This window comes from Chiloscyllium punctatum, chromosome 15 (assembly GCF_047496795.1).
Source record: "Chiloscyllium punctatum isolate Juve2018m chromosome 15, sChiPun1.3, whole genome shotgun sequence".
Taxonomy (NCBI): Eukaryota; Metazoa; Chordata; class Chondrichthyes; order Orectolobiformes; family Hemiscylliidae; genus Chiloscyllium; species Chiloscyllium punctatum.
Genome location: NC_092753.1, coordinates 79,697,312 through 79,724,678, shown reverse-complemented (window position 1 = coordinate 79,724,678; position 27,367 = coordinate 79,697,312). Strand labels below are relative to the sequence as shown.

The 27,367-nt window shown below is 36.2% G+C and overlaps 1 protein-coding gene across 29 annotated transcripts in view; it reads right to left on the bottom strand.

Moving 5' to 3' along the window:
- Positions 1-17: 17 nt before the first annotated feature.
- The window catches only part of LOC140486438 (sodium/myo-inositol cotransporter-like), a 30,854-nt gene continuing 3,504 nt past the window's right edge, over positions 18-27,367 (bottom strand). For 2 of the 29 annotated variants that reach the window (XM_072585575.1, XM_072585576.1), the window contains exon 3: positions 18-26,304. In XM_072585575.1, the coding sequence (XP_072441676.1) occupies positions 14,390-16,543 (2,154 nt within the window). In that variant the 5' untranslated portion in view covers positions 16,544-26,304 and the 3' untranslated portion in view covers positions 18-14,389. The remainder of the gene's footprint in view (positions 26,305-27,367) is intronic. The other 27 variants (XR_011962575.1, XR_011962576.1, XR_011962577.1 and 24 more) reach the window with 27 other exon arrangements.

The following is a 27,367-nucleotide window of genomic DNA, read 5'->3' as shown; positions in this document are numbered from 1 at the left end:
AAAGATGACAAAAAAAGTTTTAATATTTTTTTAATTTTCAGTTCAGCAAAAACACATACCAACAAAACAGGGTAAAGTATCAGCATTTTGTAAATGTTAATATGCTTCAAGTTTACATTTCTGCATTTATGTTAACAGTACAAGTATGAAAACTTTTCCTGAATGGTGTTCCATCCACATGTTGCATGTACAATTTCATGAATCATACCTTTACTAAAAGTAAGGACAAGATGTACTTTCTCTGGAGGCTCCCATTCTTAGTCATGTGTGAAGCAATTACTCAGGAAAATTTTACATATACACAAGATACAAAATGAAGTCAAAAGATTATTTACTTCAAATCCTTGGAGTTTAATGTTGCAGCCCACAACCTCATGACATCTGCTACAACTCTTATCATAGCCAGTACTTCTTGCTCTTCAACCCCGATTTCCCTATTCAGCCAAATCTTGAATTAACCAGCTAAGAAATTAGAAAACCTATTTGGTAAAATTTTCCCCACTGCAGCGAAAAATCTAGTTTCATTCAGGAATTCCTCAAGTTTAAACTACAGAGTGTAAAGATCTACTTCCCAAAGTCAGTTGTGTTTTGACACCTTGGTTGATAAACTGAGTGGACTTTATAGGCAAACTAATTGGCCAAATTTCAAACTATTAATACACCTTTATGGCATGTTTTGAATGGAGAAATGTGTCTTTGAGCTTACAGCATAGTTTGACAGCTGCACATTAGAATGTATTGCATTGCAATCAAGTGGTAATATGGGCAGGTAACCCTTAGTGTGAAAGTAAAAATATCTAGCAGAGCAAAACATGAAATTTATGCTGTCAGCCACTACCTTGATGTGTGGCTATAATTTTGAAGACTAGATAGTTTTATAAGTGTAGAAATACTTGTAATGCTTTAAAAAATTAAATCTTCCTTATCAATCATCTCAAAAGCAAAAAGTCACAACAGTATGAATTAATTCTGTTTATGCTTAAATGCTGTGCTTTGAGTTGTTATTCCTAAACTTAGATGTACAAGGCAGATCAATTAAGTATTTCTGCTGTTACAAAACTATTTAGCATGTTCAAAATTATTTCCAAATACAACAGAGTTTCTTTTCTAGCAGCAGGCACTCCAACATTCAGGCTCCACAAAGCATACTTTTGTCATAGACAAAGAGCTAAGAGTTCATGTAGAATGGCTAAGTGAAAGGAGTCTTTAAATGGAGTTCACTAGTCTGTGGCCAAAATGTTTAATTTGGTATTTGTCAACATGGGACAATCAGCTGTCATATACAAGAATTCTAATTTTTGTTTCTACAGAGGCGGAATAATCAAGATACCTACGAAACACTAAGTTTATGTATTTAGACATCGCTTTAAATCAGCTATCAAGAATTTCACTGGGTCAGGGCCAGGGGGATAAACTACTTTTGATGGGCTTTTCAAATTGTATTTAAAAATATATTCACTTTATTCCATTCATTTCCTGGATGCCAGTTGCTTCAAATGGGAACCTTCAGACTGTGTACACATCCTCTTTTTAAAAGATGGATCTTGACAAAAGATTCTGAAATTTAAAAGACACAGAAGGTCAACAGAATGAAAACCTCAACACGTCGTACATTTTTCTGATTAGTTTGATAAAACAGAAGTGGGTTTAACAGTAGTACATAACACATACCAGAAACAATAACACTTCACATTAGAGTCAAGCAACAAACATTTTTAAAATCAAGAATCAATGTGAACATGAGAGAACATCTTGGTTCAACTTGCACAAGGCAACTGGAAACAGCCTCTCCATAGCACAAACAAAAAACAGAACACCTTCACAAAAAAATAGCAGGATACAGAAAATATAATAAACATAACATTTATACATGATAAACTTGACAAACATCTTTTGAGTCTACAGTCCACAAAATTGAGCTTAAAACATACTATTTTCCTAAAAGACACTTTTATAAAACAATCCATTACCAGAAATAACATTTCTTATGAAAATAATTTTACAGCAATTTGAATTAACATACCAATTTCAAGTATTACAGTAACTAGACTCAACTTCAAGGGCCCAACATTTCCTCTTGTACTGACAGGTGTACACAAAAATTAATTTCCCTTTGGTGTCCAGAATATTATGCCAAGAAAGTTGGCATAAATGACTACTGCACTAGCAAAAAGAAGAAGAATATAATTAAACAGGCTTAATTTATCAATAGCCAGATGCATACTTTTTTGGTGGAGGAAACGTAAGAGAAGCAGCTGTTAATCTGTCAATTTAAAGACAATGCAGTTACGTGCTCATGTCCCAGAGTAGGAATTGAATCCTTTAGATTTAAAAAGGCACAAATTCTACCACTGTGCTGAGATAACAACCAGGATTGCTTTAAAGCAGATCTGTCATTGATATAACAAAGGATCTCAATATATACAAACATTAATAATTAAAACTCAAAACTGATATGGATTCTCACCACAGTGGTGCTCAAGGTCCTTGTGCTTCCATTAAAAAAATCTCCAAGTTTGATCTAAGGTGTTCTCTAATGCATTTCTGAGCACAACTGGAAAACTTGGGCCCTTAATGTCTTAAATTGAAGCAAATACAACATCATAAAAGCATGGAATTAAAAAAAAAGCAAATCAATCCAAACTCCCAATATGTCAGTTAACTAAGTTTCAATTATTGAATCACTACATTTAATTTCCTGCAGCAAACAATTCCTAAATTAACAAACAATTTCAGCAGTGACCCCAGCATATCAAAAACTAACAGGGTTAATATTCAATCACTGCCCTAACAGGGCTGAAACTGTAATTTAGTGGAATATTTAATTTATATTTTTATCTCTTTATAGTTTAATTTTGGATTACTAGATCAAATATTCAACAGATGTCCATTTTTAAAAAGGAGACTGTTCAGTAGATTTACTAAGGCCATACCATCTTGGCTAAAGCTTTGCTATCTACAAATCAAAATAATTATTTGCCACGCAACAGGAATAGAATTGAATCAGAACCTCAAACTTAGTGGGACTTTAAGCTAAGTTTCTTCCCAGAAACAGGAGTGAAAATTAGGTCAATCATACCTGAATGGTCCCAAGTACCACCTTGCAGTCAGTAACAAGGGAAACTGATGATGCCCAGTCAACAAGCCTTGCACCCACCTCATGTACAGAGGAGTCAGGTCAGGCAAGCAAATGAAGGAAAAGTCATTAAAACAGGAAGTGATAAAGCATTCCCATAAATATTCAATCCTTACTTGTCCATATCTTTCAGGATTTTGAAAGAGACTTGAACCTTTTGCCCCTCAAATCTTTCCTCTAACACTAATCTAATTTAATTCAGTGAGTCTCAATTACACAAATGCACTACAGGCATCCTACCGGCTATAAATCTTTCCAAATCAATATCCTCTGGAAGTGTCCAAAACTGTACACAATATTGCATTTTTTGCAAATTCATTCATGGCATGAGGCTGTTGCTGGCTATGCCAACATTTATTGCCCATCCCTAATTGCCCAAAGGGCAGTTAATATTCAATCACATTGCCAAGAGTCTGCAATCCTGTTGGCAAAACCGGGTAAGGATGGGAATTTCCTTCCCTAAAAGACCTTAAATGAACTGGATGCTTTTTCTGACAATCAATTCACAGTCATTATTATTAAACTTTCAATTCTAGATTTTATTCTATTGAATTCAAGTTTTACCATTTGCTATGGCAGGATTCAAATCCAGATCCCAGTATATTTCCTTGGCTTCTGGATTAACAGTCCAGTGATAATACCACTAGGCTGTCACCTCCCCTAAATGCCTGCATAATATGTATCTTATCAATAAGATCTGTCTTACAGACAGATCTTAAATGGTATTTCTATAACTGACCAGTTATCAGCTTCAGATTCACTGTAAAGTTTTAAAGAACAGTCATTCAACACTTCCAAATTTTGTCCCCCATTACTTATAGTACCCTTCTCCATGTTGTTTTGGAATAGTGTAAATAACAGGAAAACACCGAACAATTTCCTGAAGAATTCCAAAACTAAAAATTGTCTCAGCAGAGCTATATTCATTTGTCACCACAACCTCAATCCAAACAGGTATAAATAAACCCAGAAAATTGTTGGAAACATTCAGCAGGCCAAGGAGCTACTGTGGAAAAAGAAACAGCTCACATTACCTGAAACATTACATGTTTCTCTTCATAGATGCTGCCCAAATTATTGAGCAATTCTGACATCTGCTGGTTTTATTGCAATTTCCAGCATCTGTAGTGTTTTGCTTTTGAAAGTACTACATTTATTAACCTTCAAAATTAGAATTTACCAAACATTTTCTGAAATACAAGCAAATCTCATCCAAGCACCATTAGCTGTCTTATCCCACTTTGTGCTGTCTTAAAGAGCAGAGACATCGGTTCTGAAGCATTTCTCCATTATTCATGTAAAGATGTATCCAATGCCTTAATTTTTTTCCTTCATGGTGCACTATTACCATTTAATACTTTACTGATTTCATCCCACTTTAATTGTGAATTAATTGTCGAGACAATCTGTTTTAAGATAGATACCACATCCCATTTCTCGATTCCCATATTTGTATTCCACTTTGTCCGTTAAAAAATTCATTTGATGTTTAACAAGTCTTAATAAAAAACTGCTGCCAATAAATCAACTTTATCATAATCATTATATTCCTTTTTAAACATGTTTACCTCCTCTTCAGATTTATTAACATAGCTCTTTTATAAGTAGATGTCACCTGCTGTATTCTGCAAGCATTCTGTCAATTTTAAAAGGATAGTTCAATGACTTTGATTGGTTGCCTTTCTGTCCTGATGAAAGACAATCAATTGGAAGTTCCTTAGAAATATTTTTCTTGTACGGTCTTCAAAGCAATAAAGCGCCCACATAAAATATTGTACATTTTCAACATGCTGCCAAATCTTTCCTTATTTTCTAAACAGGTTAATTGCTTGCAGAGGTACAGTCTACTGAAACAAGCACCCTCTTGTACCTCATTCAAGTGGTCATTATTCATGCTTTGATTTAAACGCAGGCTACTTCAAATGATAAAGGTCACAGCCAATTTCTGACCATATCCTCATGCAAAGTCCATTTTTGCACTACCGGACAGATTTACCAGACAGCATCAGAATAAGGAACACTTAACCTAGGCCATTCAGAGGGCAACTTTAGTAGTTGCTACTGCTCCAAGATTAAGAAAGCGAGCAGACCAAGGATTAAACCTAGAATTTAAACTCCCTTGGCTACGACAGAAATGAATAGACCACCTCACCCTCCCGCTGACCATATTCCCCACCACTCCCATCCAAAAAAATCCAACAATTACACATGCATCCACCCACCCCAACCAGACAGGCTGCAAGTCATGTTTGATAGGATCTGCCAAAGAAAGTGGAGAATGTCTGACCTTTGTGTTAGTGTTGTTCCTTTTGTGCATCAACGCACCATATTTAGTCTGCTTCTAAATCAGCTCTGGATAATGTAAACCTGTAGAATATACGCAAGAACTGATCCCCACATACTGTAAACTGAAGCAAATCTGTTAACATTGTGACCAATTGATAAATCAAACCAGCTCAATTTCTATAGTAAGTACCTGTAATTGCCACTAAGTGACCAACCAGCATTTCTTTCAACTGACTAACTTGTTTTATTACTATTCTCAATATTTGTTGCACAGTATCATGTCATTTAACTGTCTAATTTAAAAGCATAATTCAAAAAATAAAATCCATAAAATGTAATTCCAGTAACTGATTTGGTACCTTTACCTCATTCTGTATCTTCCACATGCAAGTATTTAATAGTATCTAATAGTATCAAAGTATATTAAAACTTAATTATCTTAAAAATCAAAGTCCAGATCTGAAATTTATATTTTTATATATACACACACACACAAAGACTCAAATGCATTAAACTTTGTTTTATGATTATAGTGAATGCAACCTCTATATTAAATAAACTACATTACCTACCTCCACAGAGGCAGCGCAAAACGAAAGCGGCAATTTTTCACAGGAAAGGGTAGCCATAGACATATGGTCCAATGTACTGCAGTTCATTAATCAGAGATCAGAATCAGCAAATTATGGAGTAGTATCAGCTAAACAACTACATATAGTGGTTCATTCAGTAACTGAATACCAGTTTACCAATCCTGTGAATTACCAACTTAAAGCAAATCAATTATAAGATTTGCGAAATAGTGAATTGTAGTTGGAAAAACAACTGATAAGGACATGAAATGACAGAGCTTAGGGATATCGAATTGTAAGTGAATGGTCATTATAGCAGTCATGACAATGGTTAGGGGCTGTAAGTTGGCTTTAAAACTCAAATTAATTAAAATTTTAAAAATATCAAAATTTTGGGCATGATGCAGCATCTCATTTCAGAAAAGAAAAGGTGCACAGTACTCCCCTCCCTCCCCGGAACTCAGAGTTCCGTGTTAATTCTTCTTGCAAGAATTAATTTCCATAATGGAAATTCTGTTTAGTTGATTTGCTTCAGAGGTTTGTGATTGGTTTGTATTTTTTGGTTTTAAAAGGTTAATGAGTAGCGTGGCGTCAAAGCGCTTCCTGGTATGGCTTCAGAGTCTCCACAAATATTTCCCCTGAAAGTAAAAGAGATACCGTTGTACTATGAACAATTGTTAAAACAATCTCGCAGGGAACAATAAAAATGCTCAACCAAATCAGTATCACGCTGATCTATTTACTGCTGACTGCCAAAGACACTCCAAACCAGTTAAAACCACATGATTAAACAGTCTCCACCTGCACACAACTGATTCACTGGTCAAATACATGACCAAATTGCTAACTTGAGGCATAGCTCAAAATTATAATAAAGTGGATAAACTATGGTTTCTTATTCACAAAAGGAAGATTTCTATCAGCTAAATACTGCATTTAATCATAAACTTCTTGGCAGCTTGACTTATCTGTATGTCAATCTAGGAATAGAAGGAATATCAAACCCTCTGGACTGCACACAGTTTATAATTTAAAAATACAATACAGGGTTTTCTCTCTGCTCCTAAAATTGTACATTTTAAATCAACATTATATGCAAATAGATTCTATACTAAGACAGAATACATATTTTTTTATTTTTGATGCTTCTTATTGGGCCAGTTAAATGTTTCACAAGAGATTCAAAAATTTATCTGCAACTTAAACATGCAGTGTTTCACGTGCAAAGAACCTTTCCGCTTAGAGGAAGGTTTAATTGGTTATGGAATACCAAAGGCGGCAGTTTTGACAAATATGGTCTCATGCATTTTCCCCTCACAATCCAAGTTCTTCAGTTGCATCCACAATAAAATTGTATCGGTAATTTTATGCAGACGACAGTATAAAGAACTCACTATTTATGCAGATATTACATAATTAAGTAACATGAAACCAGGACATGAATATCTAGAGCCTTATCAAACCAACTTAAGAATTGCAATCCACTATAATTATACAATTTAGATGTTTACATATACACTGTATATATAAAAATTATGCTTGAACAAAGTTGGTTTTCTACAAGACACCTGTAAGTTAATTATAAACCCCAAAATGTACACATCTTCAAAGTATAGTTTTATTTTTAAAAAACCCTTATAACCTTAATGGTAACACTAAATTTGTTACATAGCTTGTTATTAGCTATTGACTGGAGTAAAATTGAGAGAAGAGGTTTTAAAACATTAAATAACTCGAAATTAAGGCTGATGGAAGGGTGGGCTGATGTGCACTGCATTTCAGAACACATTTCTGTATAGTTAGATTGACAAAGACCTCTGATTACTTATTTTCCTCTCTTCTAGAACTCACTGAATGAATTTTTTACCATATAATTGGATGTTGTAATTGCAAGTCCCCCTAAGTCATTTGCACAACCCACATAAATTCTTGAAGATCTGAATTTATGTGCCACATCAATTTATGCAAACAAAAAAAAACTTAAATATCCAATTCCTTTCAAGACTATATAACAGGCAAAAGTGGATAAAATTAGCCCCTCATTTATTGTTAGATCACTCCATAAACGTTTTGATGCCATTAATGAGTAATGCAACAATTAAAATATTAATATAATTAAAAGCATGTCATTCTTGTTGCTTCCAAAGATTTTATGAAGTAGTGAGTGATGAGATTAGTTACAAGATCAACCCCTGCGGAACCAACTGAGCTTTCAGTATTATCTGGCAGCAATACGAAGAATGACAGTCTAAGGGAGTTTGCTCATTTGTCAACAGGAGACAATGGAGGCTGAACAATAAAATTTATTAACATACAGAATATACTCTAAGTATTGAGTACCCCATTTTCTTTCTGGCCTGGCATCTTCCACAAGTTACCACTCATACATCCAAGCAAGATGTAAATTACCAAACACGTTTTTACTTTGATGCACTTTCAAAATATTTTAAAGCAAGTTTATAAGATTATAAATTCAAATAGAATCAATGAAGAGTTTGACAAAATCAAAAAAGCAGTTTAAATCTAAACAGCCCCCCAATTTAGAGAAAAACCTCCTACATCTTATACTGCACAATCCAAATTTTCACTTAAAAGATCTGGTTGCCTAGGTTCGACCAGCAATATTGGGGGAACATAAAATCAGGAAGATTTTCTCTCTCCTCTCCCCACCCCCTCCCAACCCCAAAATAAAACAAGTATCTCTGAATACAGGAACAATTGTATTTAGTCAATTTAGATTCAAACTACATTCATAACCACTCAACTACAAGTCACTTCCATTTGGATCCAGATGGATTACTAATTCATGTGGTAAACAACTTGTATTTATTTCTTTTCTCTCCCAACCCACATCTCAACACAGATGTTCCAACATAATCTTGAGCTGGCAGCATGCAGCTGCTGACAGGAGGAGGCCATTGGTGCAGGTACATTTAGAAGTCATTTTCATTTCCTAAATCAGATTTTGTTGTTAAGAAAAAGCCAAAATTTATGGGAAAACTTGTCCCCTTGCTCAAAGGTTCTGTTTCATAAAAATAGAGATGCCCTGCCTTACCTGAGACCAATGTGTTCAATCTCCTCCTGGTTAAAAAAATTGTATATTACCATGGCTCCATTCATGCTTCAGGTTGAAGTGCATTCATCAAGCAAAGCCAAACAGGGCTATGAAATGCTCACGCAAAACATCTTATTGGATCCTTAACTGGACTCACCACAATAGGGTTCTGAAAATTTGACTAAAAATAAATGTTCCATGTTTCCTCAAGCTATTGAGTCAGATTTACCCAATAAGGAGTTTAGGGACAAGATGACTGAAGCAATTAAACACAGTCAACATTATCAATGTAGCAATGAACAATGTGCATGCAAATTACACACCTGGACCATGCCAATATGTAAAGTGAACCTGCATTGGATGGAAAAAATAGTACACTATCACTGATATGCAGACTCTGCAAAAGAATACTGTGCAAGTCTTTACTACCAAACTGGGTGCCATGATCTATGGGACAGTGTCTTTCAATCTGAACTTATGATTTGAGAATAATATAATTGAATTCACCCATGTGAACACAGGATCTTTTTTAAAAAAACATCCAGATAGATTTCTTGGACAAAACAGACTGAGTAGCATAGTAACAACAGGGTCCAGGTTACAATCACCAATTTATATTCAGTTATTTGATTTTAGTGGTGAGGCCACTGTCAGGCTTTATTTGGGATAGTGATCATGACTCATGTATGGCACAGTAGACTGCCATTCAAACCTTTACCTCACTATAGTTCCTCGCATAAATTAGCAGAGTTCGAGTTGTTGGTTGGCCTTTAACAGAGGGGCTGCTTGTATGGGGGTCCTCAAAAGATGTGCAGCAGCTTAAAGGGGCACACAGAACAAAAGTCAGTTTTGAATGCAATACAGAATTTTTTGAAAATAAACGATGAACTGAATAAATAAGAGTATAAATGGTGTAGACTCGGAATTGGAAGTGCAGTTGAGGTTAGACAAAGAATAGACATTGTTTGAGAGACAGAATTCTATGGAGAGACAGGGAAGAATCCAAGTGAGTTACAATTGTCTACAAGTGCAGGAAGATTACCTTTAATAGATCAGCAAGATTAACCACACCAAAAAGTCAGTATGTTAAAGCAAATACTTATCACTTGAAATAACATACCCTGCAGTGTACTGTCTTTATTATTTATGTCTAGGTTGTATAAACAACTTTCTCTTTTACTCATTACATACAATCACCACACTATTACCCGCTCATGGAATGGAAATGTTTGCTATAGTTATCTTTCAGCAAAACCACAAACCAGCAGTATACAAAAACTTGGACTTTGCATCTCGGTTACAAAAGTTAGTTAAATCTCTCTTTTTGAAGACTTGGAAAGAACCAGGATGGGAAGTAAAGCATGTACTTGTGATACAACTCGTGATATTTAGAATAACTCACTAACAGGTTCCCACATGGATTGCAGCCAGAAAAAATATTTGTGATGAAGCATTTTCATCTATTTACATTTTAATAAATTAACAGTATTGGAGTTATGAAGGGATATATTATGGTACTGGCCAATCTGCAATGTCCCTCTTCCGCCAAGAAAACAGACACAGCTGTTATTAATGAGTGTTCTGTACACACACACACAATAAAAAGGAGGGCAAGAAGTGCCCGTTAGCAGTAGTTAAAATAGACTTTAGCAAAACTTGACAATTATATTCTTGAAGCCCACCACCTTTGCTACCTTGATTAGATACAGTTGTGGCAATAATTTTGGATTATTAGACATCACCTTCCTTCTCAGTTTAATGCAACCATTGAATTCAGTTATAAGGTGGAGGCAAACACAGGAGGATCCCGGCTATTGATGTTCCTTCATTTGGAACTCGTTTTTGGGGGGGGGGGGGGGGGGGTTTATTAAGAAATCATCCGGAAGAAAGAAGGATCAAATCTTTAATCCTCTCACTAAGCTTCAATCTCTCTACTCCGAAGTTCATACAGGCCCAACCAACTTCCCTAATGTGTTACTGGTCATTTCCGCAGAAGTCAAAGCTCATTCCCATTGTTGCATTTCTTACAAGCTATATTAGCGTTCAAGCCATAAATTCTTTAAGACTCCCAAGTTGAAATGACAACCCCACAAAATACAAAATCTCAAAACAAAGCAGACACTGGTTTCTCTTTCACGCCATTTTCAGCACTCAATACAATTCATTCACAGTGACCCACACAGACAATGTACTTGATTCTCCAAACTGACAAGGCTTAGAGTCTAATGGTTTAGCACTGGCATTTACATTAGACACTGAACATACAATCTGCATAGAATTAACTCTAATCCCATCCTCTACGTAAACCAGAGTTGTTCCAAACAGTTGTTTTCTTCCTAAAAATGTTTTTTTTTTAAATGAAAAAGCATACATGCAACTCAACCACAACAGTACTGGCAGCTTCAAGACTATATCTGTTTGGTTTTAGGAGAAATACTAAGTCTTCAAAATGCAAAAAAAAAAGGAATGTTGTAGGTTTCTGCTCCATAGCTATGAAACTAAATAATATTTGGTGCCTAAAAATATCCTGTCCATATCAAGTGCATTCTGACTCCTCTTCATCTTGCACTTCATATATACCAAATTCAACTATTTCACAGCAGTTCCATTCATATATCCATCTTGATTGTACCACGCTCAATTGGCATTGAGTTCCCAGACACCCCAAGTCTGAACAATAATTTCAAAGAATGGTTCTAATATATTTGCTGGTTCCAAGCTTTCATTTAACTTAGGTTTTTTAAATTCTCCCTCCTCCAAATACATTTCAAATCATTTTTTCCCCCAACTCTTTAGCACAAAGTGTCATAGTATTGGATATTTGCCAAATTGAGTCATAACAGTTAGACTCCAATTAAATCACAAGAGATTAACTTAGTGACTAATTGCATCATAGAAATTACAAGAAAGGGTTCATTCAATTAAGATTTCTGTTCCCAGAAAACAGATTCTAGTTAGAGAAGGAAAAACGTTCCCATTAAAATCAACAGAAATTCAAACTGCAGAACTACTGAGCATGTCCTAATCATTAAGGTTAGAATTACATTTGATTTCACATTATGGTCAAACAAGACTCTGCATATGAAAAACAGAACGTCCACAGCACAACTGCCAAAACCTACAAGGTTGGATATTTAGCCACATTCAGGACAGTTTTACAAAGCTGCTGTTTCTTGTAATAAATGGATTTGCTTCCATAAACTACGGTTGTGCAAATATAGTCTATTGGGCTTAGCCTTAACTGGTGTCTGAACAGTATTGTTTTCCAGCTGTAGAAGTGAGTAGGAATTTATAGCAGACAAACTGAGTTGGCAAAAAAGTCATGATGCTAAATAATTCAAAAAATAGTTTTTTTAAGTGCCATACACGCCGGCAATTAAACTAAAGTTTAAGTCTGTTTAAACTATAAAATCAGAAACTTGTGGCATGAACAGCAAAATTTAAAGAAAGCAATAAGAAATAAGAGTCTTTCAACACAAAGTGATCAGTTTGTTTGAAGTGTGTGGTTCATGTTGAAATAAACTACAAATGCAGAAAGTGGGCTGTATTTAGTTTGCCTTTTAATATAAGGGAGTTTAGAAATGTTAGCAGGAGTTACAAAGTTCCAAGAAATTGCAAGGTGGGCCAAGAACCTACAATGGCTATTGGATTCAGTGGGAGATGGCAGGGACTGTGTGGGTGGGTGTTGGGAGAGTGGAATAATTGAGATTTAGCACAGGACATGAATTGCCAGGTTTTAAAAGTAACTTAGTTATAAATGAAGCACAGCAGACTAAAGGGCATTGGAGTAGTTAAAAATTAAAGTCTACTGTAAAGGTTTTACCAACCATAGGAGTCAAAGATGTGGAATGTTACATACAAGGAAGTAAGTGTCATCAATAAGTGTACAGGATGTGGAGTTTAAAGCTCCACGCAGGATTAAACATTACCCCAAAGGTTACAAATGTCAAGATACATGGAATCAGTAGCAAGGGAACAAAGGTTTTGGGTATATATCCAAGACACTGACCTTCAACACTTCCCCCAACTTTTTGAGGTAAAGCTATGGTGCTTACAGGGTTTATGAAAACAATTTGAGAGCATTCAAGGGATCAACAGAATTGGTAATGGGGAAGTTGACAGTTATCATTAAACAGAAGAAAGGAAGTCTGTCCTTGTAGCTGATGGGGTGACGAAACTGTGCATTCATTCAGGAGAGGAGAAGAGTCATCCTTGGGATGGGATCATCCAGGATTAAGAATTTTGAAATGCATGACAAGTCACTTTGAAGATGCACTTGCTGCATAGATTGGCTTAAATGGAAACAAAGGCGGCACTGGAAGATAGAGCTACCAACCAGGTGCAATTGTAGAGATTGCTTCGAGATGACAAAGAGTAAAACACCATGATTGAAGTCACAGAAAACATTATCCAAGATCTTACCAAGTGCTAGATGCAGCAGTAACAAGACTGAAGCAGGGTGCATCAGAAGCAGTGTACATGCTGAAAAGTCATGGTGTGAAGAAAGAGAAAGGTTAGAAACAGGGCTATAATAAGATAGGAGATTTGAGAATCGGTAGGACAACCTTTTGTCTGCCACAATCAAGATGGCTAGATTTTCACAGTTCAATTTTCATTTATAACTGCACACAACTTTTTTCAGGAAGTGTGTGCCAAATGCTGGTGATGGAATACACATGTGCTTTACAAATCCAATTGTGTGAAGCTCTGGAATTTCTTTTGCTATGCAATAACATTAAATCAAAAATACAAGTTACAGAGCAACTAGTTAATGATCCTTATCCTGTACTGCTATCATCCTCCCAAAGAAACAAGCATCTGAAATTGATACAGCAAGTTACACACATTATTCTCTTACAACCATGAGTTGGTTGCATCTTCAGTCCAACTGCAGCAATAGCTGTTAAATTATATACAAGACAATAACTTCTAAGTTATGAAGTAAATGGCTGACTTTAATTAGCAAGAATTAATTTTACAAGATATGTGGGATCACATACTGATTTTGGGAATTAATGTTGCTACAGCCACATCTGAAACTAATTCAGATCCATACACTTCTGACTTCATCCAGCTAATCATGTTAAGCTGCATATGCCATCATTCAGAAAATGAGAAGGTACCTTGTCAAACAGGGGATTCTAAATACTTGTCTCACACGACCTAAAATCATTTACAGCTGAAAGATTAATTTAAAACAAATGTAAAAACTCATTAACCAGTGACTGACTCCAAAACCTGACCTTTAGACTATTTTAACTTTTTCAAACTTGACCAAAAAAAAAGATCACTACCAAAGGACATGGGAAAAAGGGAACAAAATCACATTAACTATTTATTTTACAGAGAAAAATAGATAAACATGAATATGCCAACAGACCATACAACAACAAGTCCAAAATTCAGTACAAATTTAATTTTTGGGCTCTCCTGCAACATTTGTAAGCAAATAGCTTCACTTTCTACAGAATCTTTTGCTGATTTTTTCACACTGTAACTTTTGATTCCACAACATTGATCAAAATATCGCCACCAAATGTTTTTCCTTTGCAAGTCATGTTCCTCTTTGTTCATTTGGTCCTCAGTAGTTGTTTGGCCATTTACATAGCAGTCATTTTGCATCTGATCTTCAGCAACACACAAAGGGCTCATAGATTTGGGCTCACCACTTCCAGGCATCAATAGAACTAATTCAATTTGAGCAGTCAGTGGAGACGAATCATCATCTTTCTGCTTACAATCAGAACTGTCTGCACATCTAACACGGTCACTACATTTTGCCAGACTTCTTTCTGTTAATTTATCAGATTCTTCTTTCTGAGCACTTTCAATGATATCTGTGTCTTTTAATGCCCAGAATGTGGTGCTGCAAGTCAGGTCTTTGGAAGGAGGAGGGGTCAGCAGACTCACTATTACAGCTGTAATAATTGTGGCCCAAAATAAAACTGCTGCTACATACATGTAGTGAATGTTTCTGATAAAATTTGGTCTGGTGTCAAACTGATCACATTCTGGCATATGATATATGAATGCCAAAATCAAGCGTGTAATTCCCAAAACAGATCCAACCAACCCTCCACAAAAAGCCCCTTGCTCATTGCAGCGCTTCCAGAAAATACCAAGAAGAAACAGGGCTGCTACTGGTGGGGTGAGATAATCTGCTACCTCTTGAATATAGAGGTACATTTGTCCTCCCTGCATCTCTACAATTATAGGAACCCAGGCAATGCTTACAGCTACCATGAAGACAACAAACAGACGACCTACTACCATCAGTTCACGAGAACTGGCAGCCTTTCGAAGATGTTTGTAAACATCAAGAGTAAATATAGTGCTGGCACTATTGAATATAGAATCCAAATCACTCATTAAAGCCGCTATCATGACTGCCATCATTAGGCCACGAAGACCTACTGGCAAGATTCCCAATGCTAGTCGTGGATAGGCAATGTTTGAGCAACCTGCTCTGCTGCCACATACTTGCATACAATGTTCTGGATTAATGCAAGCAATCTCATCAGTAAAGAGAACTCTGGAAATCATGCCAGGTACGACTATGATAAACATGGGCAAGAGTTTCAGAAAACCAGCCATTAGGGTAGCTCCTTTGGCATGAGCGATGTTCTTTGCTGCCAAGACACGCTGCACAATGACTTGATCAGCACACCAATACCAAACAGAAGCTGGTGTTTGACCCAACAGGAAACCAGGCCAAGGAATATCTTCATCAGTTGGTTCACGTAATATCTTTAAAGAATCTTCTTTAGGGTGAATGCGGCAAGCATTGACAGAGGTTAGATTGAAAGTAGCAATGACTGCTGTAACATTTGGTGAGGCCAACATATATCGCCGTTTGAGCTCCTCAAAACCTCCCACCTTAACCATTCCTACGATCATCAATGTTAAAGCTCCACCAATCATAAGAATGGCCTGCAGGACATCAGTGTAGATGACAGCCACAAGTCCTCCTGTAACAGTTAACACTGCAGTCAATGCAATCAGAATGACAATAGAAAGATACAGGTCCCAGCCAAGTGATGCCCGGATAAACAGTGCACCAGCATACAGATCGATGGAAAGTTTTGTGAAAACGTATAACAGCAAGGACAACAATGCAAAATAGATTTTTATTCTGTTACCACCATAACGTTTTGAAAGGTATTCTGGCATGGTATATACACCAGACCTGATATAGACTGGAATGAAAATCCAACCTAATACTTGTAAAATCAACATTGCATTCAACTCCCAAGCTCCCACTGCAAACCCACTGGCTGCCCCGGATCCTGCTAACCCAATAAAATGCTCACTGCCAATATTGCTTACAAACAATGAAGCGCCTATTGCTATCCAGGTCATGGAGCGTCCTGCAAGAAAGTACCCACTCACAGTACTTCTGTTGGTCTTCCACATCACAAAAAAGCCAATGCACAATACAAGAACAAAATAAAATCCTACAACAGCCAAGTCAGCTGTTTCCATTAACCCAAACATTTTATTACAGTACAGGTTTAATTCAGTTTACAGAAGGATTTTCAGGCAATGGCCAACCCTGTTACTTGACAGCAGTAAAGCAAAAGAGGGGGAGAAAAAGAACATACAATACAAAATGGTAATACTTTGTCCTTTAGTTTGCTGCCCTGATCGAAATTATGGGATTCCAGTCGTACAGGTACTGGGATGTCAACTACTATTTATCTTGTTAACTTCACTTCTGACTATTTCTCATGCTCTTTTAGCAGCACTCCACAAGACTGCCAGTGCTTAATTTGTTGGTGTTGAATTTCTTAGCTGTTGCTGACAGGTCTAGTGAGGAATAGAGTTACACTCCTGTAAGACAGCAAAGACAAAGAGGGCATTAGAATTTTACTTATTAGATTTAAACAAAGAAAAACCAAACGTCTGGCAAACAGTAACATAACCACTATTAAAACATCTTAGTACACAATGATATACCAAAAACGTCTACTGAAAAAATTGAAATGTTAAGAGTAATCATTTTGTTTTTTTTAAAATCACCTGGCTTTCTTTCATAACCATAACTGAAAGTGCATGTTAAATACACACTTTATGGCATAAATTAAAAATGGCCAGGGCACAGAAAGAAAAACTAAAGATATATTTACTTCTTGAAAGAAAAGGAAACCAAGCAAAGCAACTGCAAACTCAGTTATCCACTCACATGACAAATTATCTACTTTAAGTACCAGATATCTAACATTTTATTCACAATTTCTCATAATTCTACTTAAAATGCCAAATGCAAGTTAGATTTAATGAACAATTCTGCCATAAAATGCACATCATTTGCAGTAGGCCTGAACCAGGTTCATGTAAAACACAATTAGAGAAATATTTTGAAGAGATATAATTCAGTTTTTCTCTGTTGTGGCTTGTGAAATCATAAACCACAGGCATAAAACCAAATCATATCTAGATATACTTGCACAAAAGTGTCATAGATATACATGTGGACTTTATGATAGCACAGAACAAAAACTGTTGATTGAGCAGGTATAGAATTAGAGTGTTAATTTGTCTCACTCAAACTCATGGATTTATAGCCATAATAGCTCTACAGCAGAGCTCCACAACATTTCACTGTAAGAAAACAAATCACAAGTTTAGAGAGTATGAAACATCAGAAATATGGCATTAAGTCAATGTAAACTGAAGTCACAAATTTATTATTAAAAACAATTACTATACATTATATTTGATGAAGAGCTTAGAGATTCACACTTCAGAGCATTTTACTTAAAGACTTTAGGAGTACAAACAAAGAGCAGTTGAGATGACCATTATTCAAAACAGAGCTGAAACAGCATATAGGGACAGGCCAAAAACAGACATTAATAAAACTGAGAAATAAGAAACTAAGAGTCTATACTTCAACAGTACAAGCAGTAAAAATGAATTTAAATTGTAATATCAACAGTCATTTATCCAAAAAGTGGACGATATAAAGACACCCAGGATCAATTATTTCCTGCAATTATCTAAAAAGGAAAAGTTACGGAATAGCATGAATTGGTCCTAAATTAATCCCCGTAGTGTTTACTTGGCGCTCATCTAATTACCTTTACAAATTTCCTGATGTCCAACTCAATTACTTTTTTAGTTACATTTTCCCCAGGGTTTGTCATCCACAATGGAAGATTTTCTTCGCACCAGTCATTCTGCGCACACACAGCATAATTCTGAAATTAGTTTTCACTAATTCAAAATTTCTCTTCTGCTCTTAGCAGCTGAACTTGTTTTGAACCCTCACCATCTTTAATACATTGGAATTGAAATTTCAGAAATTTAATATTTTCAGAAATACATAAAAATTTTTAAAGATGCAGGTACATCAACATGAAGTTGATAACAAAAAGTTAAAATATTTCCTACTCTAAAAGAAACTGTATCATCAAGTAGTCTATTCTGACAGGCAGCAGAATTATGGGTTGTAGATGCTGTTTTGGCAGACAAGACTACTTGAAAGTATAAAGAATCTAAACTTTGGGATGAAACTGGCAAATCGCAAATGCTAAATTTCCAGTTCTGTATTCTCCAATCTTCCAAAGGAATTTAGAACAAGAGCAAAGCATATTGTTTGGGCATATTTAATGATGCCTAAGACTGACTATGGGACAAAAATAGAAATTAGGAATTAAACACTGTAGAGTTCATTAAAATGAAAGGGAAAAAAAAAGTAGGTGGAGAGGTGATGTGCACTAGGACTAACAATCGAACTAGAAAGCAGCAGCAAAGCTATCAGCAAGACAAAAACACAACCTACATCGATGACTAGGAAGTAAAGATAAAAGATCAAGGATCAATCACAGTAATAATAAGTCTCTTCTACCCAACAATGGAGAAAAAAAGTTGAGATAGAAACATTTAAGCAAATTAGGGACCTGATTTTTTTTTAAAATGATGGATTTGATCAGCAATAAATGCTGTTCTAACCAGAGACGTTCACACAATCAGTGAGTGAATACACAAAAATTCACACACGTTCCTATTAAAATGGACAGAAGTAATAGATAGGGAGTGTAAGACAATTAAAAGTTCCTATAATGTGGAGTGAAAACTTTTCTATCTGATATGGAAAGCCCAAGGCAAGATTTGCAATTGGATCTAGTAATGGGCAATGTATTAGGGCTGATATGCAAAGTTGAAAACAAGGGAATCTCTCACTAACAGTGATAATAAAATAATAATTGGGAAAAAAAACCACAAGTATACTAAAATCCAGGTTAATAGTTTGAAGAAGTGCAGCTGAAAATAGAACTTGCAAATATAAAACGGGCAATAATTTTGGCTAACAAAATGTAGAACAATGGTAAACACTTAAAATGGAGTTCACAGTACAAGAAAAATATATTCCACTATAAGAAACTAAACACTAGGAATATGTGCAGAAATAGCAGAGGCTGGTCATTAATTAGAGGAGAGTATCTCAGCAGACAAATGGATCTCAGTTTTTATTTATTCATTCATTCACAGGATCTACCTATCGTTGTCAAGGCTACATCAATCAACCACACCGCCCCGTGGCCCAACATTTCAACTCCCCCTCCCACTCTGCCGAGGACATGGAGGTCCTGGGCCTCCTTCACTGCCGCTCCCTCACCACTAGACGCCTGGAGGAAGAACGCCTCATCTTCCGCCTCGGAACACTTCAACCCCATGGCATCAATGTGGACTTCAACAGCTTTCTCATTTCCCCTTCCCCCACCTCACCCTAGTTCTAAACTTCCAGCTCAGCACTGTCCCCATGACTTGTCTGGACTTGTCCTACCTACCCATCTCCTTTTCCACCTATCCACTCCACCCTCTCCTCCTTGACCTATCACCTTCATCTCCTCCCCCCACTCACCCATTATACTCTATGCTACTTTCTCCCCACCCCCACCCTCCTCTAGCTTATCTCTCCACGCTTCAGGCTCACTGCCTTTATTCCTGATGAAGGGCTTTTGCCCAAAACCTCGATTTCGCTGCTCCTTGGATGCTGCCTGAACTGCTGTGCTCTTCCAGCACCACTAATCCAGAATCTGGTTTCCAGCATCTGCAGTCATTATTTTGTACCTCGCTAGCATTTATTGCCCACTTTGAATAGTCTTCAAGCAGTGGTGAATTAGCTTTGGGTTTCTGCAGTCACGTAGCACAGACATACCCAAAAGTCTGTTTGGAAGAGTTCTAGTATGTAGATCCAGCGATAGCAAAGGAATAACAATATAGTCACAGATCAAATAGTCAATGGCTTAGAGAGCTGGGGGAAGGGGGTACACTTGCAGGCAGTGGAGTTCTCAACCATCTTTGCCTGACTTGTGTGGGGGCACATTTAAATTTTTCTTCTTCCTCATTACAACAAAAAAAACCAGTCAATTGATAACTTAAATGAACAATTAGCTGAAATTACCATTAAACATTGCGTGTCAAGCTTAAGAGAGACCTTTTGGTCAAGAAGTACAGAGAACTAGCACCATTCATCACTTGGGAAAGGAACGTCAACTGGAGCAAAGTTTAATTAAAGTGGACCTTATGTCACCTCTGGTGGGGTACTTCCAAGGTGACTTTGACAATTTACAAGTGGAAATCAGAAAGGAGTTGACTTGCAGTCTACATTTTCCTCCTCTCCCAGTCTTAAATATTTCCCTCTTTCTCACCCATTCCTTTTTCACTCTCTTTCTCCCCCTTGAACTTCATGAAAATGAACCAAGGGGCGTTGCGCTCAAAATTTCCACCAGGACACATTTCACACTGCAACAAAAAAAAAGTGAGCAAATTATCTTTGGAGAGACTTACATGCAATTTGGGAGAAAGTGACTTTGTTGATGAAAAAAATCAAAAAATGTTAGCAAGAGCAATTCAGCAGCCTGACTAACAGGCAAAAAAAAGCAGATATAGATCTTATTTAAATATATTAGGTGGAAACGGGAATGGACAAAATGAACATATACTCTAAAGAGTATGAGGCTGGGAACTAATACTAAAGGGACAAGGACATGGAGAAAATTTGATAAATGCTTTGCAATTTTCACAGTGCAGGACACTAACAGCATTCCAAAAATACTAAATAATTATGGGCAGGTGGGGAAGAACAAACAACCACAAAAGTAAAGGGAAAATGATGGGGCTAAAATCTGGTAAGAGCCTTGATCCTGACAGCTTGCATTCTAAAATTGCAAATTGTAATATAAGACAGTGTATCCAAGAACTCTTAATTTGGGAAAATTCCTACAGGATTAAAAGACTGTTATTCCTTTATTCAAAAATGAAGACAAAATAAAAAAGAAAATTTTGGGTCAGTTAGCTTATCGTCTATCATTAGGAAAATAGCAAGCCTATTATTAAGAATGTAATAGCAGAGCATTCAGAACTAAACATCACAATCAAGCACAGTCAGCATGGCTTCATGAAAAGGAAATCAAGCCTGAGAAATTTATTACAGTTCTTTGAGGTAACAAATTGGATAAATGGGAACCAGTGGATGTAATATATTTGAATTTCCACAATGTGTTTGATAAGATGCCAGATAGGCTTACAGACAATAAGGTGATATGGACGTACATGGAATAGTATAGGTTAGATGGGCTTTAGATTGTTATGACAGGTCGGCGCAACATCGAGGGCCAAAAGGCCTGTGCTGCGCTGTAATATTCTACGTTCTATGTATGTTAGAGGTAAGATATTAGCATTCATACAGGATGGGATAATGGAAGGCAGAGTTAGGGTAAAGGGGTCATTTTCAGGATGGTAATCTAAAATTAGGGCAGTGTAACAGGGAGCTATGCTGGACGACTATAATTTACTATACATTAATGATTTGGATGACAGAAGTGAACGTACTATTGCCAAGTTTGTGGATGAAATAAATATAGGTGTGAAGGCAAATAGTGACAATGGCGCAAAAAATCTGCAGAGGGACACAGACAAGTTAAATGAGCGAGCAAAAAAAACTTGGCACACAGAAAATAATGTGGGAAAATAAGGCAGAACTTGAAAGAAAGAGAACAGCTAAATATTAGAAATGGGGAAAGACTGCCGAAAAAGGGAATTTAGGGTCATTACCACCAATTACAAAAGAAAAAAAAGCATCAAAATTTAGCAGGTCATGGGAAAGGCAAATGGACTGTTGGTCTTTATTCAGAAGGGAATCAAGTATAAAAGTATGAAGGTCTTGTTAAAATGAGGCAGTAGTCACACCAAACCTGAACGGTGAATAGTTTTGATCCCCCTTATCTAAAGGGGAAATATACTTTGGTATGGTTTGGGTATATTGAACAAGTTAGGCTTGAACTCAGTTTAGATGGAAAGGAGACCTGATTGAAGCAAAATATAATTTATAGGTATAAGCTCAGAGTAAGGGAATGTCTATTTAAAACGGAGGATTGTTTTTCCCTCAGAGTATTCAGTGGGCTCTAGAGACTGGATTATTAACTATATTCAAGACAGAAAATAAAACATTTCTAACAATAAGGGAATCAAGGACTCCATGCAGGCAAGTGAAGCTGAAGATTATCTCATGACCTCATTGAACAGTGGCAACGACAGGAGTCAAATGGACTATTTCTGTTCCTTTATCTTACGCTCTTTGAAACGCCAAATTAAAACAACATGAAAAAGGCAAAGCAATCACCATTCACTTTAATTCACTTTTCTCCTGGCCTAACCATCCTTTTATGTAACATTACATAACCATTAATTATTAGAACCCTGTGAGCGAGGTGCAAATTTGTCGACTAGTAAAGCAGACATTAGGCTACACCATATGTTCTGGCAGGCCATATGTAGGCAATCAAGCAGACTGGTATTAGGCTTTTTTGTTTTTAAAAGGAGTTATTGCATGTCCCCAATTGACAGCATGCCAACACATTCCTGATTTGTACCATATACAAGTTGGGCAGGTTTTGTTAACTCAGGAGATGGGTTACCGAATGTAGAATTCTCAACCTCTGATATACTCTAGTAACCACAGTAGTTATATGACCGGTCCAGTTAATTTCTGGTCCACAATAACCCCCAGGATGTTGAATGGGGATTCACTACTAGAAATCCCACTGATGTCAAAGGGAGATGGCTAGATTTACTTTTGGGCAAGTCAACCACTTGCATTGGGGATGTAGAGTCTTGTGTCAGCAAGGACAAGACTTCCTCCTGTGAAGGAAGATATAATTATGCATCATTAATCCAGATCTATTAGTGTGGAATCGGAGCGCAAAACCCCAGAGCATCAGCCTGGATTGCCGAATCATCAGCCAACTGACAATATCACTCTACCTTCTGTTATGAAGGTATCACTGTATACTGTACCTTCAAGGGAGTGGAAATTTCTGGCTGGCACAAAGTGCTCTGAAAATCAAATGTTACATTTTAAGTTCTGTGAAACCAATAGTGCAGATGGGTTGCCATGATATAAAAACAAATTCAAAAATCCAATAAAATTTGAATTTAGTATTTTGACAACATCAAACCAATGAAATGATCCGATGTTCTGGGGTATAAAACCGGTCATTTTGAACAGTTAGGGGGAGGAACTGCCAAGTATAGTCTGCTAGCCAAATAGTTCTCGGAAAGACCCGTCCATGTGAAAGGCCTATGAAGCAGAATACTGAAGAAAAGGCGACTGAGGAAAATACAAAGGAGCTTCCACAACTGGCTGGTTTTGAAATTCAATTTTTTTGCAAATGTTAATCAGGGTTTTTAATTGAACCAGTATTGTAGAGTGGGGAGGTAAAAGATAGATTTAAGAGAAAGGAGTTGTAAATTGTTGTTGGTTTTAATATTCTCTGTTGGACTTAAAGAATAAATTTGTTAATCTTTACTTTAAAGAGTGACCTCTGGGATAATTATTTGCCTCTCGAAATTCAACAGATTATGGCACAAGGTTAGCTTGTGTCAGGTTTAAATTAGCAGAGGGGTTTACCCCCTTGTCGTAATACTTCACACCTCAGCAATAAACCACATTAACAAGCCCATTTTTAAAAAAAATAAGCACTAAGCTTAACGTCTAGAGCAACAGAACTGAGCAATCATATTGTAAAAGAAGAAAAAGGGCACAGATGTATTGGGAGAGTGCAGAGAAGGCAATCTACAAACATTTTAATAAATGGAATGGGATGCAGAGAGTTAGACATCTTTCTCTTCAAAACAAAGACAAGAGTTGTCTTAACAGAAGAAGCCTTGATAATTATAAAAATCTTCTAGAGAATGGGGTGGGGGAAAACAGAGGAGAGGAGGAAGGGAGCAAACAAGAATCTTTCCATTTGAGGGGAACAACATATAGGGATTCCATGAGAAATTTCTTTAAAACTACCCAAGATTTGGTGAGACGGAACTAATTACTATAATTAGTGATTGAATCAAATACTATAGATGCATTTAAAAGGGAAGCTAAGCAAGCATATATTAGGGAGAAGAGAAAGCAAAATTATGAAAAACATTTGAGAAGAGATAGCCAGAGGTTCAAATTGAGCAAAAAAGATACATGGCACAAATATGCTTGATATAACATACCATGCATAATACCACCTTCTGCTTGATTACTTGTGTACATCAGGGAATAATTTCAGAACTTCTCCCAAGTAGCCTTTATTTTTGCCTCAAAGTTAGCATTAGTATCAGGTGGATTTAATTGGTAGGGTTAGCATTAACAGACTTGACGTTCTTGTGGCAGTGCCCTACCTCAGAGCCAAAAGAGAAGGGTTCAAGTCCCACCTGAAGGGGACTCTTATGTTGCAATGGTAGCATCCCTGAATCAGGAAGCCCAGGTTGAAGTCCCACCTGCTCCAGAGGTATGTAATAATATCTGATTAGAGAAAGAGATAAATTCTTAAAAATTAAGAGACCTGACTATTTACTCCCCTCCTGATTGAACCGTATAAGAACGTAGAATGAATTAAATCCACTGCCATCTCTAAACTAATTTTGATATCATAATAGGGTTACAATCTAGATAGTGTTAAAATGTTAGATACCATGTCAATGATATTCCACATTTCAACTCAAACTAGAAACTTACTTTGAAAACATACACATTCATACAAAAATTTTTTTAAATCGTCAGAGATGACTGGATTGGATAAGTTTGTTTTCGTCTGTGAAATACCATCTTTGCACTTAAAATTATTTAACAGATTACATACAACAATATAAAATATAGCATGGTGACAAGAATAAGCCAGTTAAACAACAATCAATTTATATGTTAACTGTATCTATACCAATTTACCATGTACTAAAGGTTCCACAAATTTGAATTGAACGCTAAAATCTCAAGGATTTTTAGCTCCATTTACTTTAACCTGATGGTTCTACATCTTACATTGCAACGTAGTAACCAGTATGGTTATTCCATAGGACTCAGCCTTGGTCTGCAAGCTGACCGAACTGGATGTTAAAGCTGCATTAAGGTTTTGTTAGTATAAGATCATTTGCCACAAAAGCAGATTGTAAATGCTTGTCAACATTTCCAAAAAAATTATGCAAAATTCCCAAGATCTCAGTGTAATCCATAACTGAAAACATTAGATGCCATCTCTGCAAGTACTTGTATTCCATTGGCTTTGAGAAAATGTAACATTCACATCCAAGTATGCAAACAGTAAGTATACTTGCAAGCAGAAGCAATGGTGTTTTGGGCTCTGTTGTACATGATTTTGTGCTTCCATAGATCAACATTTCAAAAGATTACCAGAAGCAACGTGGGTTATAACTTGTGTATGTGTTACTTACCAATCCCAAACAGCTCAGGAAAGCACAGGCCAACTCTGTTTCCTACTAAAAAGGACAGATTCTAGCATTGTCAAGAATCACAACTTCTACAATTACTACCTTACTTTGTACAAATATACATGAACATAGTAGTTAAATTAAGAACAAATAATACTTAAATATTTTGAAAGACAACACCATTTGAAAATACAGTAATTATAAACATCAAAGAAGTTTGTTGAAGCAAATTCAGTTGCTAGCGAAAGATCATAATTCACTTACCAATAGAACTGCAATTACCATGAGAATTATATCATTTGCTTCTAGAGAATCAAAGTAATAACCTCCCTTTGTTTAACCTATAAATTTTAGTATACATTTTACAGATCAATTAAAAATCGGTACCTCTGTTAAAAAACACTCACCATCTTAGTTACCAGCAGTTTTGAAAAGTGAGCACTGCAGTTCAGCTACGGAAAATGGGTCAATCTCAGGATCACAACTTTTTTTTGCAAAGAATGCAGTCAGTTTCATTCAGTCAGGCACACAACCTAAAGTACAGCATGTAGCACATACTTTTGATTAGAGAGTTTTAATTAATCACTCTTTGAATCAATGTCGACAGTGTAGCAATTTGAAGATGAGCTGACTATTTACTGTAACTGAACTTTGAACATTGGTGCATTTTAAATTCAAATAAATCAATCAGTTCTGAAATTGTTGCATGAGTGTAACGAACAATTTCCCCAAAAGGGTTTTATTATAACAGTTTATCAGGGAATATAACTTACCTTCTTTCTAGTTATACAATTAACTTATTGTAAACTAAAAGTAACTGGACTTTAAGAACACAGCATTTGCTCTGTAAGATCTTGAAATTGATGTCAAAATGTAGTTCATGTATCACATATTGCAATTTAAAATTTGACTTTGCAATAATCTGTCAAAATATTTTCATTTTACTAACAAAAAGGAACTGACCACAGTTTGCACTTTACCCTTCCATGAGCAAAAATATTACTTTCGTCAAACATAATATAAAATGTTGCATTGCCTTCACACTTATTCTGAGTATTTGAAGCTAATGAAACTTGCAGGCTGAATGCAAGGCACGTCTAAAAGAAAAACAGCATAGTAGGAACTCATGCATTAGCTAGAGAGCATTAATTTGAGGTAAGGGATAGAGTTTTAAGAGGCAAGGTCTTCCTACCTACTATTTGCAATCAGAACTTTGTACAGGTTCATCAAACCACCACTTGATTTGTTGTCAGCCATAAACCTTAAGTTTGATGGAAGCAGAGGCATTGGACCATAAGGAAACAACTGGCTCAAGCCATTAAATAAATGGACATCTGGAGGTAAGTAATATCTTTAGAGGAAAACATAGTACAGCAGCTGATAGAGAGTTGGTGCAAAGTGATGAAGATTCAGTGCCAAGAAAATAAACAGGTGAGAAAGCTGAGAAACAAAAGGCCAAATAATAATTGGCCAGATTCAAAAACTAACAAAAGTCAATATTTCAATTTGCAGTGAATAAGCTTCTTGTTCAAACTCTATTATACAACTGAATAAACAGATAGAAATACTAGTTTAAAAAAACACTAAACTAAGTGT